This window comes from Dryobates pubescens, chromosome 5 (assembly GCF_014839835.1).
Source record: "Dryobates pubescens isolate bDryPub1 chromosome 5, bDryPub1.pri, whole genome shotgun sequence".
NCBI classification, from domain to species: Eukaryota; Metazoa; Chordata; class Aves; order Piciformes; family Picidae; genus Dryobates; species Dryobates pubescens.
The window spans coordinates 28160681-28177029 of record NC_071616.1 but is presented as its reverse complement, the minus strand read 5'-3'; the positions used below and the strand labels follow the sequence as shown (position 1 = coordinate 28177029).

The window sequence follows — 16349 nt, the reverse complement described above, 5'->3', positions numbered from 1 at the left end:
GAAGCTCAAACACCACTCCAAGCCAGGATTTGGTCTAGATCAGGAAGCTGCTGTCTCAGTCCTATTAAGAATACTTTTTCATCCTCAACAGCAGGAAAATAGTTCTTTGGATGGCAGACTAGTCAGGAGTCAATACTTAACTACTCTCAATAAGAACAGTAAATTAGGTTTAATAGCCACATTATGGTGTGATTAACAATTGCAGCTTAAAAATATGATGTCCAAAAATTAGTTCCCCATTGTTATTAGGTACATAAAGATATCATATAGCACACACACACCCCCAGCATGACGGAAAAGGAATTAATGTTTCCCATCTGCTGATCTGGGATGAAGCCAGGTTCTAAAGAACATATGTCTTTGGCCATGATGCCTCAGATGTTTGAGCTTCCAGTCCAGGAAAGAACACTGCCATCACCACCTCAACCACATTTATTTTATGTGGGCATGTTCTATGGGAATATTCTAGCCTCATTATAATAGTCAGTAGCATTAAAGACATAAAGGCACCTGAGAGAACTAAAGTCAGCCAAGCATTTGTTTCACCTCAAAAGGAATTGTCTTTTACCCAGGAACATGCTTTCAGCTTCTCCTCATTCTCCTCCAAATGTCTTCATATACAGAAGTCATCTTACTTCCAAATTTTAACTGCTTTAAAAGGAATTATCTCCACTGTGCCTATGGTTGTGTTCTTGAATCGCAGTATCAAGACTGTCAGTCTTACCTTTCCCAAATGTAGGTTTATCCATCTGGTAAAAGTCCTCTTCTGTACATTTTCTCGTTCCACTAGAAATACCAGAGACAAAACACAGCACTTAAGTTTCCAGAAGAGGGAAAGCTGATAGGAAATTCCAAGATGCACACAAACATCAGAATTCACGAAGGCCTTGTGAATAAAAACAAATATATTCCACATCATCAGACAGAAGATTGAGCTATGGTGGTTTATTTCATTTCTTTGCTCAGACATGACCTATACACTTGTAGATGCGTTCAAAAGGATGTAGGGAGAAGTCTCGCCTCATATTGCAATCTTCAATGTAGCTTTTGAGAGGTGAACATTTATGTGTTGTGCACAGCTCCCCAGTGGCATCAGCCTCTGAGCAGGCAGCTTAACCCCTCTATGTCAATTTACAGGATTATTGCTCTGACATCCTTAATGTACATTGGGTTGGGGTGGATTCCAATGTACTTACTTGCATGCACACAGCACTGGCCAACACAACAGTTTTGTCTTCAGTCTTGTGAATGGAAAAACCTCATCAAATCTCATCTTCCAAACCTCCTAACTACTGCATTTAAAGTCAAAATTCCAAGTCTCTACATTGAAGTGCCATTTTATTTATACTGTAATAAGACAAGGAGTGTTTGTTCCTTGCCAAAAGTGCTGTATGCTAGGTGCTGTGAAAACAGCTCTTGGGCCAGCTGAAGAGTTTTTAATCACATCTGCCATTTCCTGAATCCATTTCCATAGTGAAAAAGTGTAAGGAGAATCATATTACTGACCAACTTTCATTTACCTTCTAATATAAAAAAATAAACCATATATTTAATATAAACGAAGTAGACTGACAAAGTAATATTTCATTTTAGAGGCAATTATTCTCAAGTGGTTCTCAAATTTCACTTAAATTAAGGAAATCTGGCAATTTATGAACAAAACCCATTAAAACTAGTTATATGCTGTATTTCAATATACTCATAGAGCATATCAAATATATTTTAAAACCATTTTGTGTTTCTTCAGCCCTACAAAAATAGCTACCCTATCTACTGGGAAATCACATTCTGTAAAAGCCTGGTTTGTTTTTATTAGTCAGGCTAATTATAGGCTAAGTAGTAGCTTCTGTAAATCAAATTTTAATACTGTTCTTTTTGATCATTTTTAACTGAAGGGTCAGCAGCCTCTAATCATATGTACAATTGTTTTCCTTATTTCAAGGCATTAGAAGAGAGCTTTCAGCATGAATTACATGTCACTGATTGCCATTCAGGACTTTTAATTCCTCTTACTCCTGTAATATCAGATTTTATGTAAGATTGGTTAAAAAAAGTCATTATCCCTTAAGTGCTATAGAAAACATGGAAAATGCCAAACTAATTATTGCTGTTGGCTTTTCTTTAGAATATCTTAGAAGAATGTGCACAGATTTGAAACAGCTCTCTACAAATCAAACTGCAAATTGTATTAGGGTTCCAAAATATCTGTTAAAAACTCACAGCATTTCCCACCTACAAATCTCAAAGTACAATAAACTAAGAGATGTGTCTCATCTTTCTTGGGCTTTCCTGCCTTCAGCACTTCAACCTCAAACTGGCTTTCCATGCACTTACACATCTACAGCTGAGCAGCAAGAGTGCTATGTGTCACCCAGCATGTAACTTCAACAATCAATCTGTTAAAATTAACTTTTGGGGGTGGGTGGAGGTTAATGTTACACCAGATCTGTTCCCAGATAAAATTATTTTTGTTCAAATACATTTGTTGGTGGAAAGGGGAAGGTAGAACAGGCACAGGAGCTACTGGCAGGCAGTGGGGCCACCTCTTTCTTAAGCTTGTCTGAAATACTCAGGAATGCTCAGATGGGCAGTGTCAGGTTTTGTGGAAGACAGGAGACCTTATCAAACAGGCTGGATATACAGACTTCCAGTGCTGACCAAAATCAAAGCAGAAACACAGAAGAGTACACAGACACAAAATTAATGTTTTCTGACTTCATCAGAGGCTTGGCTTTGTGGTTTCAGGTCCCGTTTTTCAGCAGACACTTTGGCAACCTTCATTTTCAGGGTAGATAAGGATGCAGAAGACAGCTAAGAAAGCTGTGTTTATTTACAGATCATCCATAAAACTGAGCACACATCAGCTCCTAATTTTGCTGCAGAAATTGTGCCATTGATGCAAATTAGAGTTGCACACATGCCTCAAAGGATGGGTGAGCCAGGCTGGTATTACTGCTTCAGGAAGCTCAAATACCAAAAGGAAAAGAAGAAAATAAGAAAAGGCACACTCAGGAAAGCATTTGCACACAAGCTTCTAACACTCATCAATGACATTTTCTGCAGTGAACAGTTTCTTTCAACTAAGAATGATGACCCCAGAATGGACACTATTTGATTCTCTGATAGTCTAAAGCAGTAACAACTGGATAGGGAAGAGGAAGGGGGAGAAAATGTGTTTATGAAATCCCTAAGGCAGACAACCCCCTAATGCAGTCCATATGCTCTACATCACAGTTAATGGGAAAAGTTCAGCACAGATATTTACTGATGCGTGCCTTTAACTATTATTCTTCTCCAGCTTCACGGACCTCCCAGTTTTGGTACAGGCCCTCTTCTCCACAACCTTTTCATTTGAGCCGATTGTAGAGACTCTATAAACTTTATGCAGTTGCTATAAATTAAATGGAGTAATTTTTTCTCCTTCACACCTACCATTGTGTAAAAGTGAAGAAAATAATTCAAGTCTAAAGTTCCTATGCTTATGTATATAGTTTACTGAAGCTGCATCGGGTTTACTGGGCAGCTAGAGAGCAATAACACCATTATAAAACAATTACACAAGCCATATGGCTGGCCTGCACATGGATCATATACTGGAAAAGAAGGATGCTTGCTGTGAGGGTTGGATTCAAAGATGTAATGCTGCAAGGCTGTAGAAAGTTAGGAGTCACCATTTTTGTTCAGCTCAGTTCAAATCTTGACATAAGAAACAAATTATAAATAGAAATTTTGACCATCACACAAAAGCTGGGTCTTCCACACTCTTCCAACAAGCTCAGCTGCAACACGTCTGAAGCTGTTGCAGAAGCACAGTATTTATATCAAAGTACACACTGGCACTGACAGGTATTAGCTGCAATAATTTAGAGGGCAAGAAACCCCCAGAGAATGAAAAGGTAGGAGGATGCACCTATTGTACATAATTCACACAGTTTGCTGCCCCACAACTGTGCCCTAGAGGAGAGCATAATTTGTCTTAGCCACATTATCTGCACCCTAGTCAGTCCATCAATAAATATTCACTACGATACATATTCTGGTTTAACAAATTGTATGGCAAAGGCAATTAATTTGTCAGAGAGACAAACCAAGATAGTTCAAAAAACCACTTGGGCAAATTCAGGTTTAAGCTGTTAATGGATGTGAGTTCAGCTGCTTTCCTTGGTAGCACTATTTCCTTCTTCTCCAGCCTAGCAATTCCTCAGGCAGGTATTGCAAATGCCGTTTCTTCCTCATTCAAATCTTGTCAAAGGTCACCACTGTTGCAATACCTATGAGAAGCCAATCCCCTAACAGCCTCTACACCACCAGCAAATTGAACACAGCAAATATTGATTTGTGTTTAAATACTATTTATTCTGTTGTTGTAGAATGGCTATGAATAATCCTGTGAGGCACACCACCACGGGGCTGGGCACATGAAGGAACTATTAAACATGGAATCTGATTTCAGTGGAACATTTGTCAGGGTGTAATTACACAACTTCAGAAAATTGCTTGATTTGCATATATGGATATTACTCTCAAAGCAAAGCAGAAGGTTGCTTATATTTGTTTCCAAAGCAATTAGCATTTCATTTAGGATATCATCATCAGATGACGTTGAAAATCTTCACAACAGGCCAATCTGGTGTTTAGATCCACTTGCAATTTACCTTCAAGACATCTTGCTAATTACTTGCTATATAGCATGCAGAAAAGCCAGCTTCCTTGTTCCTACTGCAAGTTATAACCTCTATAGATACAAGATATATCTGTTATTAATATTAGGCAGATTTTCAAGAAAGAAATGGTGGGTTTGGCCACCTAACTGTGAAAAAAGAATGCTTTGACTGCCTGGGCCTTCAGCTTCTAGGAGAATTGTCCCATATCCACTTCATCAGCAACCAATGGCCACCACAGAACCAGCTCATAATGTGTATTGGCCCGGAGGCATCTGAGCATCTACCAGTCTTAGATTGGCTCAAAAAGGAACTCCTTGTTACACACCAAAAATATATGGACAAATGTATATTTAAATACTATGACCTAGCTCCAAAATTAAAGGACTAGTACAGACACCCTAAGTCTTGGGAAATGCAGATTCCTCTTTTTCCACCTTCCTCACCCCAAAACTCCACTTCACATAGCCAAGCAATCAATCAGCCTCTAGCAACACACACTGAACAATTTACTTTTGAACTACTCAAACTTCAGGCCACTAAATAAAATGAAAACTGGATTTTAAACTGGGCTTCATGGTGTTCCAACACTGTGACTCAGCCTAGGTATTTGTGATTGCTAGTCATCACACAACCAAGTCTGAATACTGGTTTCTCTGCAAACTTTATGTTTGTGAAGGAAGCCAGACTAACATCTTACATAAACATGTTTACCTCCAATTGCTCATTTGCTGCTCACAATGTTCCAAGTTTCTGCTTCTGTGTCTCAAACACTGAAGACTGCACTTCCAGACATGAAAGCCCATGTCTTTTTCACAGTTCATGAGAAGGCTGCCAGCAATACCATTAGTTAAAAAGAACCTCTTAAGTTTTTGTTTCAATTAGGTGGTTGTACCTTTGTGTAGACCCAGACTGATGGCACTCAGTAGCTATGTTGAATTTCAGTATCAAACCAGCAAAAAGAAGGTGACATCTGACTAAGATCTGCCTCAGTAAGTTTCTGTACACAGTGCAGCTGTGTAATCCTGGCATGCTGTTCTACCTTTATTTGCCTCTATAGATGCAAATAATTTAATATGCCATAGAGGCACATAGAGGCCATGCCATTAGTTATAGTCGGCAGTCAGGCATTAGATACAGGTCGTGGATGATAAGTACGGGTAAGCAACAGCTGCACAGAAGCACAGATCCTTGTTTGGGAGACCTTTTACTGTTCAAACACAACACTTAGGACAAAGTTCAGATGCAAAGACAAAAGACAAGACACATGCAAGCAACACATCCAACACGAGAGAGGTGATTAGAGGCAAGCTGTAATAGGGAGGGAAAAAAGTGGGTGTAAAAGGGAGACTGAGTTGAGGAGTAGCAACTGATGACAAAATAAACAGAGATTTTAGGATGAAATGTGTAGAGTAGAGGAGAGAAAAATGCAATTAAATTTTCTACCTTTGATTAATCTTGACAGAGTTATACCAACCACACTGAACTATGAACCCTCAAAGACCTAATCTCTATGATATATTTTCACAAGAGGCAGAAAAAATACCTTACAACATAAGATAACACATAGGAGATCACATTCCCCTTACGTCTATATGGTGCAGCCAAGCTACGCTGTACAGTGAGCACTCAGGACTTACAAGAAAATCTCCGCATTTGTAGGAGCATGGAATTTAATGGCATCATCAAAGTATAAGGAATACTTTTGTCCAGCTGGCCCACAAAATTCATTTTATAAGCTTCTTAATTCTCAGGAATTGTAGCTTTTCTTTGTGCTAAAGAAACCTCCAAACAGCTTAGAAGATTAATATAAATTTTCTTTTTGATCTATACAAGAGTTGAAGGCTCTGTTGTGTACCATATGCCAATTTGATGTAATTTGGAGGACATGAAATATTGAATCTTAAAAACTCTGGTTTTCTAAAGGAAACATTAACTACACTATATAACATGAGACTGTTCTCAAGTTACCTCCTATGAAATAGGGCCTCTAAGCCTTCCAGATGAAGTTGTTCAGTTAATTGTTTGTTGAAACCAACCCATTTATTAGACTTCTTATTAAATTTGTATGGCAGGTGTTGAAAGCTTGAGGCTTTCTCATTCCATCAAATTTGCAGTCTTGAGTCTTACTGGTTCAAAAATCTTTAAAACTCAGGCTGGTGTTGCAGAACACAAACATTACAGGATCACAAGCATTACATTTTCATTAGCTGCAGCAAAGCAGGTTTCTTTTGGAGTTCAGTGTCTGGTTATAGCAAAGTATTTATTGCTGCAACTGCTATATGAGGATCACATACACTAGACAAATATTGCAGGATGAGATCTCTAAAAATCTCTTAGTGCTTCAATCCTCATAATGTCTGAGACATGTTCTTCTTAACAAAGCATTAGAAAGATGAATTTACTTGTAAATTCTACTGGGCTCTGGAAGAGAAATCCTACATAAAATATTACTATTAGAGCCGATCGAAATAGCCTCCAATGAGAGGGATTTAATTTTCCTCACTGAAAACTAATTTGGTAGTAGCAGATGGTAAAGATTCCCCTCCCAATACCCTTCAATCACAAAGCAAACATCTTTGTTCTCATGACTTTCCATGCACACAGAAATGTTATTGAACAGATCAGCCACATTGCTGATTTATATAACAAAATCTGACAATTTAAAAAAAAGAGAAATACAACTCTGTTCTGAGCACTTAGAATGAAACAAACATCAGTGTTTATGAGGAAGGTTACTGGACCCAAGGAAGTAGTAACTAAGTTAAATTCAATGGGTTTGGAATTGATCTAATGACTCAGTTAAGCATTGATCCAGCAAAGTGTTTTCAGACTGTACACACCACTTCCTGTGGTATGCTACATGCTGTACAAGGAGAATAACACTTCCTTCTCTACATGAAGATCAACAGGAATTGCTATTATCAGCAATGGCTACTAGAAGCAACACACATTTACAATGTCTTCATTGAAGAGTTCCTCCTAGTCCAGGATTTGTTGTGTTCCAGTGCTGCACCAGTACTGGTTTCCATAAATGGTTCACCTTCAGAGACTGCTGATGTTTCTTGGGGGTATTTAGGCCCCTAGCCCTGCAGTGAGCAAAATGTCCAACCCTTCCCATTGTCAGAGAGCTGAACTCTGCTTCAAAGGGCAACTTAATTTCTTAACTTCAATTTCAACTTGTACCTTTTTTGCCTACTTCTCAGGTCTGATTCTCTTTACTTGCTCAAAAATAAAACCAGTGTTGCCTTTCTGAAACTAACAAAGTTATAGTCAGCCAGGTACCAGGTAGCTCCATCTTCTTATTAGTTAGAGGAATGGTTCTTGAATCAATTTCACACAGGCATTTTTTTATTACCACTAGCCCAGTCCTTTCCCTCCCACATGGCGAAGTATGTCCCGTACATACACCAGTATCTGCACCAGTATCTATATCACTCCCAAATTAAGATGTCAGGGTTCATCCTACAGGCTCTAAGAAGAAAAGAATAACCTCTTCCAGAAGCCATTCCACCTCAACCAAGAAGGGCTAACCACAAAGTCCAGTCTGTTTCACCTCCACTGCTCTACATTTACCCTTATTTGTTGTGGCAAACCTAGAAAGCTTAGACTGTGAAGCATTCCATATTGTTTCTGTTTTTTTTCCATTCCAGAGAGGAAAATAATCCTTTGTTGAGACATCTGAACAGGTCCCTGCTGACTGGACAAAGGGAAACATAACCCCCACTTTCAAAAATGGGAAAAGAGGAACATGGCGAAAATGATAAGCCAGTCAGTCTCACCTCTGTGCCTGGCAAGATCCTCCTGACAGCCTTGCTAAGGCATACAGAAAATGAAGAAGATGGGAATGGTAGTAAACAACATGGCTTCACCAAGGGCAAATCATGATAAACTTGGTGGCTTTCTATGATGAAGTTACAGCATCCACTTCCAGCAGAAGTACTAAGCAGCTTTCTGAGCAACTTTACAAGAGTCAAGCTTTAACACAAAATTTGAACTCCTGCAATCAGTAAACAGGACCTTCAAAGAACTACAGGATGGTACAGAAGGGCTGTGGAGTCAGCAGACAGAGACATACAATCTTCTCTGGAATTTGCTTTTACCCATGGGAAACTTGTACTTCGTAGTTTCATTTTCTAAGATCGAGCAAGGAAAGGCAACCATAAGCATGGTATGACACAGATCTACCTTACAGAAGCCATAAAATCACAAATAATTGCCTGCTTGGGTGCCTGTGGATTCTCTATTTCTCATTTCTGCTTCCCACATTGTCCCCAAACAATTCAGGGACATTACTCAGCCAGTACATTATCCAAAACAAGAAATGCTTCTGGAGCCTTCTGAACGGGCCACTGCAGCACCAGAAGAGATTAAGAAGAAAAGCTTAACTATATGTGTGCAGTACTGCAAAAACTGTATTAAAAGCCAGAAAGAATAATGCACTGCATGGATCAACAAAACCTACTGGTATGCTCAAAAAAAGGAATGGCCTCAGATGAGTCTCTCTAGTGAAAAATATACAGAATCTCTGCATTCTGCCTCTTACCCGTCCATTTAATGTCTCTCTTCAAAGCCATTAAGCAGCACAGAAGAAACAGACTGAGGAGCATAGTGGTCACAGAATCACAGAATCTGTCTGGTTGGAAGAGACCTTAAAGATCATCCAGTCCAACCTTTGACCCAAGGGTCAACACTACTGAAGGGTCCAACACTAAATCATGTCCCTAAGTGCCAGGTCCACAAACCACTTGAACACTCCCAGGGACAGGGACTGCACCACTGCCCTGGGCAGACCATTCCAATGTTTGATAACTCTCAGAGAAGAAATATTTCCTAAGATCCAGCCTAAACCTCCCCTGGAGCAGCTTGTAACCGTTTCCTCTAGTCCTGTCACTTGTTATGAAGAAGAGACTAGCCTCCTCCTCATTCCTACCTCCCTTTGGGTAGTTGTAGAGAGTGATGAGGTCTCCCCTCAGCCTCCTCTTCTTCAGACTGCACAACCCAAGCTCCCTCAGATGCTCCTCATAGTTCATGTGCTTCAAGCCATTCATAAGTCTTGTTGCTCTTCTCTGGACACACTCCAGCACCTCAATATCCTTCCTATAGTGAGGGGCCCCAAAATGAAGTCAGATGAACATTAGAAACATGCCGAAATACATGCAACTCTAATAGCAAAAGACTGAAGAGATTTATAGAGATTAATATTAACTAGCACAAAATCCTGTGGCTTTGGAGGAATAAGCAGATGCTTTGTCCATTGTGGGTCAGACACATGATCTGAAGTAGAAGGCACAAGGCCATTCTTGAAGGGATGGAAAAGGTAAAAAAACCCAAACCACCACTGTCACGGAGAAAGGCAATTGCCACTTCAAATGGATGCAGACAGAGTGTAAGCTGCCAAAGTCAGATTAAAATGGCAAAAAAGCTGAACTCCTGTAGAAGTCCTTTTTAGAGATGCATTACAACATGCAAGAGGATATCCCTGAGAAGTTGCCATTTGTCTTGGAAGATCTTCTAGGAGGTATGCTTTGAATGTTACACCTGTTTTTGTAAGAAAAGGGTAGCTGCCACAGAAGAATTCACAGGCAGATCAAGAATATTAAACTTCTGAGTGTTCACTAAGTCAGTCATGTACTGCCACCCCCACCCCAAGACTCTAACACAGGCTTTGTGGGCAGCACAGCAAAAAGCCTGGTGCCCTCTGCACGCTGGCAAGCTTTGTTTTGCACAGGGAACCATGAGTGGGAAGTCCTGGGCATTATTCTGAGTGATGCTATCAAGCCGCCAAACGCTAGCATAGAAATTATTTTTCTGAAGTCAGTAGCAGTCGTTCTTTTGCTCCAGCAAGATGTGAAACCAGACTTAATGTGCAAAGATCATTCAGAAATAGCACTGGCACATCCTACCAATTAATCAAAATCAAAAGGTGTCAGACAAAGCCTCAGACTGGGCTTGGCTTGAGGCCTGCTGTAATGCTGAGGATCCCAGTTCTTCCGGAGTCTCCCTGAATGTAGCAATGCAGCCCTCAAGTGATTGACTGAAGCTCTTGATGAAGCCCCACATTTTTAGCTATATGCCTCTGAAGGCAGGCTCCTGCTAATCTGCTAAGGTGACAAAACAAGGAAAATAAAAGTTCTGTTGTCCTGGTTCTTTTGTTCTGAGGATCCAATGCTAAAATAGTAGCATTTTTTTGGCATTAAACCATTGCCATCAAAAAAACAGAGCACAATGAGCTGTAGACACTGCATGTATTTTCAACGTGACACTGTCATGCCTCCTGACTGACACTAAATAATTCACCTGTAACTTCCAGGACAACAACCACTGTGGCAATGGTAGCAATAAGCAGTGTGAGCAATCTGTCAGTATAAGCTTAGAGCCTGACATGGTGGTAGGCCATGCTTAGCGTAAGTGTGGAAGTAGCTAGCAGTTTAGCAAAACAGTGCTGTGCCTGCAGCACTGTAACTAAAGCAAGGTACTGGTAGCTATAAACAGAGAGAGTTATCTTGGACACATACATCGATCAACAACCTCACGTGCTATTAGTAGTTTAACCAATAATCTATAATAGTATCATAGTATCAGTCAGGGTTGGAAGGGACTACAAGGATCATCTAGTTCCAACCTCCCTGCCTATAGATCAGGCTGGCCAGAGCCTGATCCAGCCTGGTCTTAAACACCTCCAGGGATGGGGCCTCAACCACCTCCCTGGACAGCCCATTCCAGAGCTTCACCACTCTCATGTCCAGCCTGAATCTTCCCACCTCCAGCTTCATTCCATTCCCCCTAGTCCTATTACTACCTGATATCCTGAGAAGTCCTTCCCCAGCCTTCTTGTAGGCCCCCTTCAGATACTGGAAGGCCACAATAAGGTCACCTCGGAGCCTTCTCTTCTCCAGACTGAACAGCCCCAAGTCTTTCAGTCTGTCCTCATAGGAGAGGTGCTCCAGCCCTCTGATCATCCTCGTGGCCCTTCTCTGGACACCTTCCAGCACCTCCATATCCCTCTTGTAATAGGGGCTCCAGAACTGGACACAATACTCCAGGTGGGGTCTCACCAGAGATGAGTAGAGAGGGAGAATCACCTCCCTTGACCTGCTGGCCACACTTCTGTTGATGCAGCCCAGGATCTGATTGGCTTTCCGGGCTGCAAGTGCACACTGAGAGCTCATGTTGAGCTTCTCGTCCACCAGCACCCCCAAGTCCCTCTCCTCGGGGCTGCTTTCCAGCCAGTCACTGCCCAGCCTGTAATATTACGATAATATTACGACGTGGGGTCAGTCGTGGGGAACCAACGCTGCTCTGCGAGTCCATATAAGCTGTAGAGGTTCCTTTAATAAACGAACAATACTAGAACATATTGGTTGTCCGTATTGATTCCGTTCTCCGTCGTCAACAAACCACCTTTCTATTTCTCTATTTTTGCAACTCTTGTCCAAAATTCAAATGAGAACGTGGCAGGAACCATGAAAACTTACCCCTTCTCTGTCATGGCCCACACTGAACAGCCACCCAGAAGAAAATGCAAACATGAAATTAAATTGACTTAGGTGCCAAGCAAATATTTGTCTTATTTATGGACATTTCCAGAAATAAAATTCAGCAGAGGCATTCCTCATATACAGTATTATTGATATCAAGACAATCTTCTTTCAAGGAAAAACCTGTTACTGCATAGCTATATTGTGTTTGCACAGTACTTTCACCCTCATGAGCTTTGTAATCCTCCTTATCAGACTTCCACATCCTTGTGGACAAGACTTAGCATTGTCTCCTGTTATGAAGGAGAAGATGGGAGAACAAAGAACTTCAGAGAGTAATTACCATGCAAGCAACAAGCCTTTCCTATAATACACTCAATGGTGCTCAAATGGCATCACACCCTTCTAAAAGACAAGGTTTTTTTCAACAAAGGTCATGGAAAGAACACTTCTTTTGTTGCTTTGAATTGTGCTCAAGATGTGTAACGATTCTTCCTGAGATGGATTGAAGAGATATACTTCCAAATGGGGCATAAGCCATTTTATTTGCTATGTTAGCTTGTACGCTGAATGGTACTGAGACATTCCAGAGAAAGGTGGAACTTCAAATATATGTCATAGTCTGTAGCACAAGAGGAATAAAGACACTTTGGAAAGACAGGGAGCTTCCATCAGAGGGTCTGCTTTCTATAGCCCCTTGAATCAGTTTGCTACTTCTGTTTTTCTTTTAATGCCAGTTAAAATTATTTTTTCCAAGCTTCCTGGTGCTTTTTAGCTACCTGCCAAGATTATTAGAGAGATGAAGACAAGGAACTGTTCAGTCACTGCACTATGCTTGGGGGGACTTCAAAGTTGCACCATGTGGAAGTGTAGTTTCACATACCCTTTAACCCAGTCCATATCCTCATTGCCACTAAGAGGCTTAGCAAAGACTTTGGCCAGCACGAGGGAGGGTGTCCAACAGTGTTTTGGCAGCAGATCTGGCCTACTATGTACATCAGCCCTTGGCCCAAATCTGCTTATATGTCTAAACACTACCATATTAGTTCACTCTCCCCTGCTGCCCCCCACATTGGTCTTCCACTGCCTTCCATCTGTCACCCCCAAGCTTAAAAGACAGGATTTGGGTTAATGTGTGTTCCTTGCAGTTTTTTATCCATTTGCCACATCAAATCATGAATGTTGTGCAATGGGAATAATGCAGAGCATGAGGACTGACAGCATTCCTACTGCTGTCAGAAGAGCTCTAATCAGTCAGTTCCTGTTCTCTTTTTCTCACTCTGACAGGCAGGCACATCTGCTAGTTTCACCACAGAAGGCTGCTGGTATGTAATGAATATGGTTAACAGGTGATACATCCACCTTCTTTAGGCCTGCAGGTACTTAAGAGAGCTGGAACATGCATGTTCTCCAACAGAAAATCACTATTCAACCTCCATTTTTCTCATTCTGTAGGGTGTGAGATGGATGGATGAGCAACGGAAGAGGACAGTGAGGACACTGCTGCTTTTGGAATTATGCACTCTAGTTCATTAATGCAACTCAGATGGATGATCCAATAAAATAGGAAAAGACACTAAAAGCACCAGGAAGGCTGTACTGCATGCAGCACTGTTATCAACAGCATTGAGATCAGCTGAGCTAGTGCAAGCATAGAGATTGAATTCTGGGTGACAGAGGATGACAAGATGTTATCTTCACTAAGGCTATGTCTATGTTTACACCTAGAGACTTCAAAGATGGTTTATTTGTGTAAGACTTGTATGGGATTCATATAAAAAAAGCCATGTATCTCACAGAGCCATGTCAGAGCCAAGTCAGCTACTCTGTCTTTACACAGTGCTTTAAGCTGAGCTTCTGCAGATGGGCAAGGTCCTGTGCAGCAATAACAAGCAATTGCCTAGTTTTGAGAGCCTGCTTTTAAGACAAGAAGCTTAACTCTGGTGAATGGCTTCCACTCTTTACAGCTGTATGAAATGATCCAAGGCAAACCAAACATTTCGGGAGTATGAGACCTGACTCATAGGTTTTGAAAGTCGGAATCCACGTATCCCCAAAGTCTGTCATTTGGGGGTCATGGAAAGACATCAAGTATTCCAAGGACTGGCAGGTTTGAAGTGTGCATAGCAATGAGCTTCATCAGAGTACTCAAAGCACACAGGGTGCAAATGAAGTCAGACCAGAGAACTGAGTAATCTGACTAAAACATGGTCATGCACTGAGTTCCCCGAGGTTTAGAAACACAATGAAATATTCACAGGGAAAAAAAAAATCAGGAATGCAACTACCTGATTGCAGCCTCTTGCATGGGAAACCATGAATCTTTTAGCAGAAGATGCTACTTTGAAACTGGAGTTTCATTAAAAAAATAAGAGAACTCTAAATATCAAAAAGCATTTAGACCCTGCTACAACACATATTGCTAGGAAGGTTATGGATGCCAGAGTATGACCTCTCTTAAAACATACTATGTTGAAGTTAGCAAGGAGAAGGCTTAAAGTCTTAAATTTCTGGAAGAATCCCTTTCAGACCTTGGGCAAATTTCTATTATCTCAGTGCTTCCTTCCCATCTTTAACAGTGGAATCATTTGTTCTTTGAAAGGATCTTGAAATCAAACCCACAAACACTGACTGCAAAGACAGTCAAATACTCTGGTAACAATTACACATGCTGAGAAAATAAGCAATGCTTAGAAATAAGCAGTTCCTAAGATGATGCAGCTATCCATTATCACAACTTCTGATCAATAACATACTTTACACAGCCAAGAGAAGAGTGCAAATAGGACCACTCCAGTGCTAGTTTTGTTTGCACCTGTATAAAGTTCCACCCCAGAGCAGTAAAGCTGTAAAGACAGCAACACCTTTAACCTACTAACCCTATCATACGGGACATAACTGAGGAGAAAAACTTGCAACTGAATCTCATCAGAAGGCCACTCTTCCTTTGTTCACCAACATTACATTCATAAGCAAGTCACTGGAAAAGTCAGGATGGAAACTCTGCAACTTCACTTGGAAGAAGAAAGTGAATTTTGTCCTTATTATCTTTTAGTTTATTTCTCCATTAATTATAATGACTGCAATTTAGCTGCAAAAATGGCTTTGAAAATATGCCTGCTTTATTTCAATTTATTTCTACAGCTGCAGAATTACATTGTTTAACTTTTCTGTCTTAAAAGGATTTCCTTTGGCTTCAGCTCCCATTTAATAAAATGATGGGTTTACTGAAAATAGCCTTTGCAGTTTCAGTGGCTTAGTAAGGTAAAGCCCAACTTGATTGAAAAATAACTTCACTCCATGTTGCTTTACTGCCCTTCAGCTCACACTATTGACCACAGCTGCATCTGGCTGCCAGACCACTTATTTCACTTTCTGTTTGTTTTCAAAGGGTCAGCAATAACAATACCAATAACATGCACAATCTTCTGACATTCTGTGGTGTCCGCAGAGTAGGGAGAACCATCTGACTGGAGACAGGTCATCATAAGAGGGCTATTCCTGCTTTGCTGGAGAACAGCAGGTAATAAAAGCAAAGAAAGGGTGGACCAAAGATAGCAATACAGTTTCTTAAAATTTTGTGCCACATGAAACATGTGGGTGACAATTAAGTAGAAAAGGCTTGTCAGAAATCCCTAAGCACATAATTTAATCAGGATTTGCTACAATGACACCACAACATGCTGCATACCTCTTCCAAGGTCTGGAGAGCCTTCATCCCCAACTCGTCACACATCCTGCAGTGCTCTGGGCACAGCCATGTCTCACAGAGACTCTTTCTTGACAGTACCCACAGCTTAAGGCAGACATTAGGATTTAGCTTTTAGTTGTCTTTTCAAACAATCAGATATAATGTTAGCCTATTTTATTATAACATAAATAAGTTATTCTGCTCCTTCAACACTGAAAAGCTTTAATTTTATAGCTGTTTTACAGACATTCCCATTAAAACTCACACATGAGCTAACAAAGACTCTTCAACATCGATGGATGAGAAGCAAGGACCACGAGTCTTTCATACTCACAGGACAACTTTTCTCTGCCCCCTCCTACTCTGGCCAGAAACTAAAAATGAGGATAAATGGTGGCTTTTACAATTGCCATTCTTGGTTTGTATGTCTCTCTTGGAGCAATAATAACAGGCTGATTTACTTCCATGTCCACTGAACACAGAATTTTAAAGCCTAATTATGTAATTCTGCTTTAC

General features: G+C 40.6%; 1 protein-coding gene across 1 annotated transcript in view; it reads right to left on the bottom strand.

The window, feature by feature from the left end:
• The window catches only part of CLMN (calmin), a 72455-nt gene that overhangs the window by 19446 nt on the left and 36660 nt on the right, over positions 1 to 16349 (bottom strand). The window contains exon 2 of the mRNA XM_054161886.1: positions 725 to 786. Within this exon, the coding sequence (XP_054017861.1) occupies positions 725 to 786 (62 nt within the window). The remainder of the gene's footprint in view (positions 1 to 724; positions 787 to 16349) is intronic.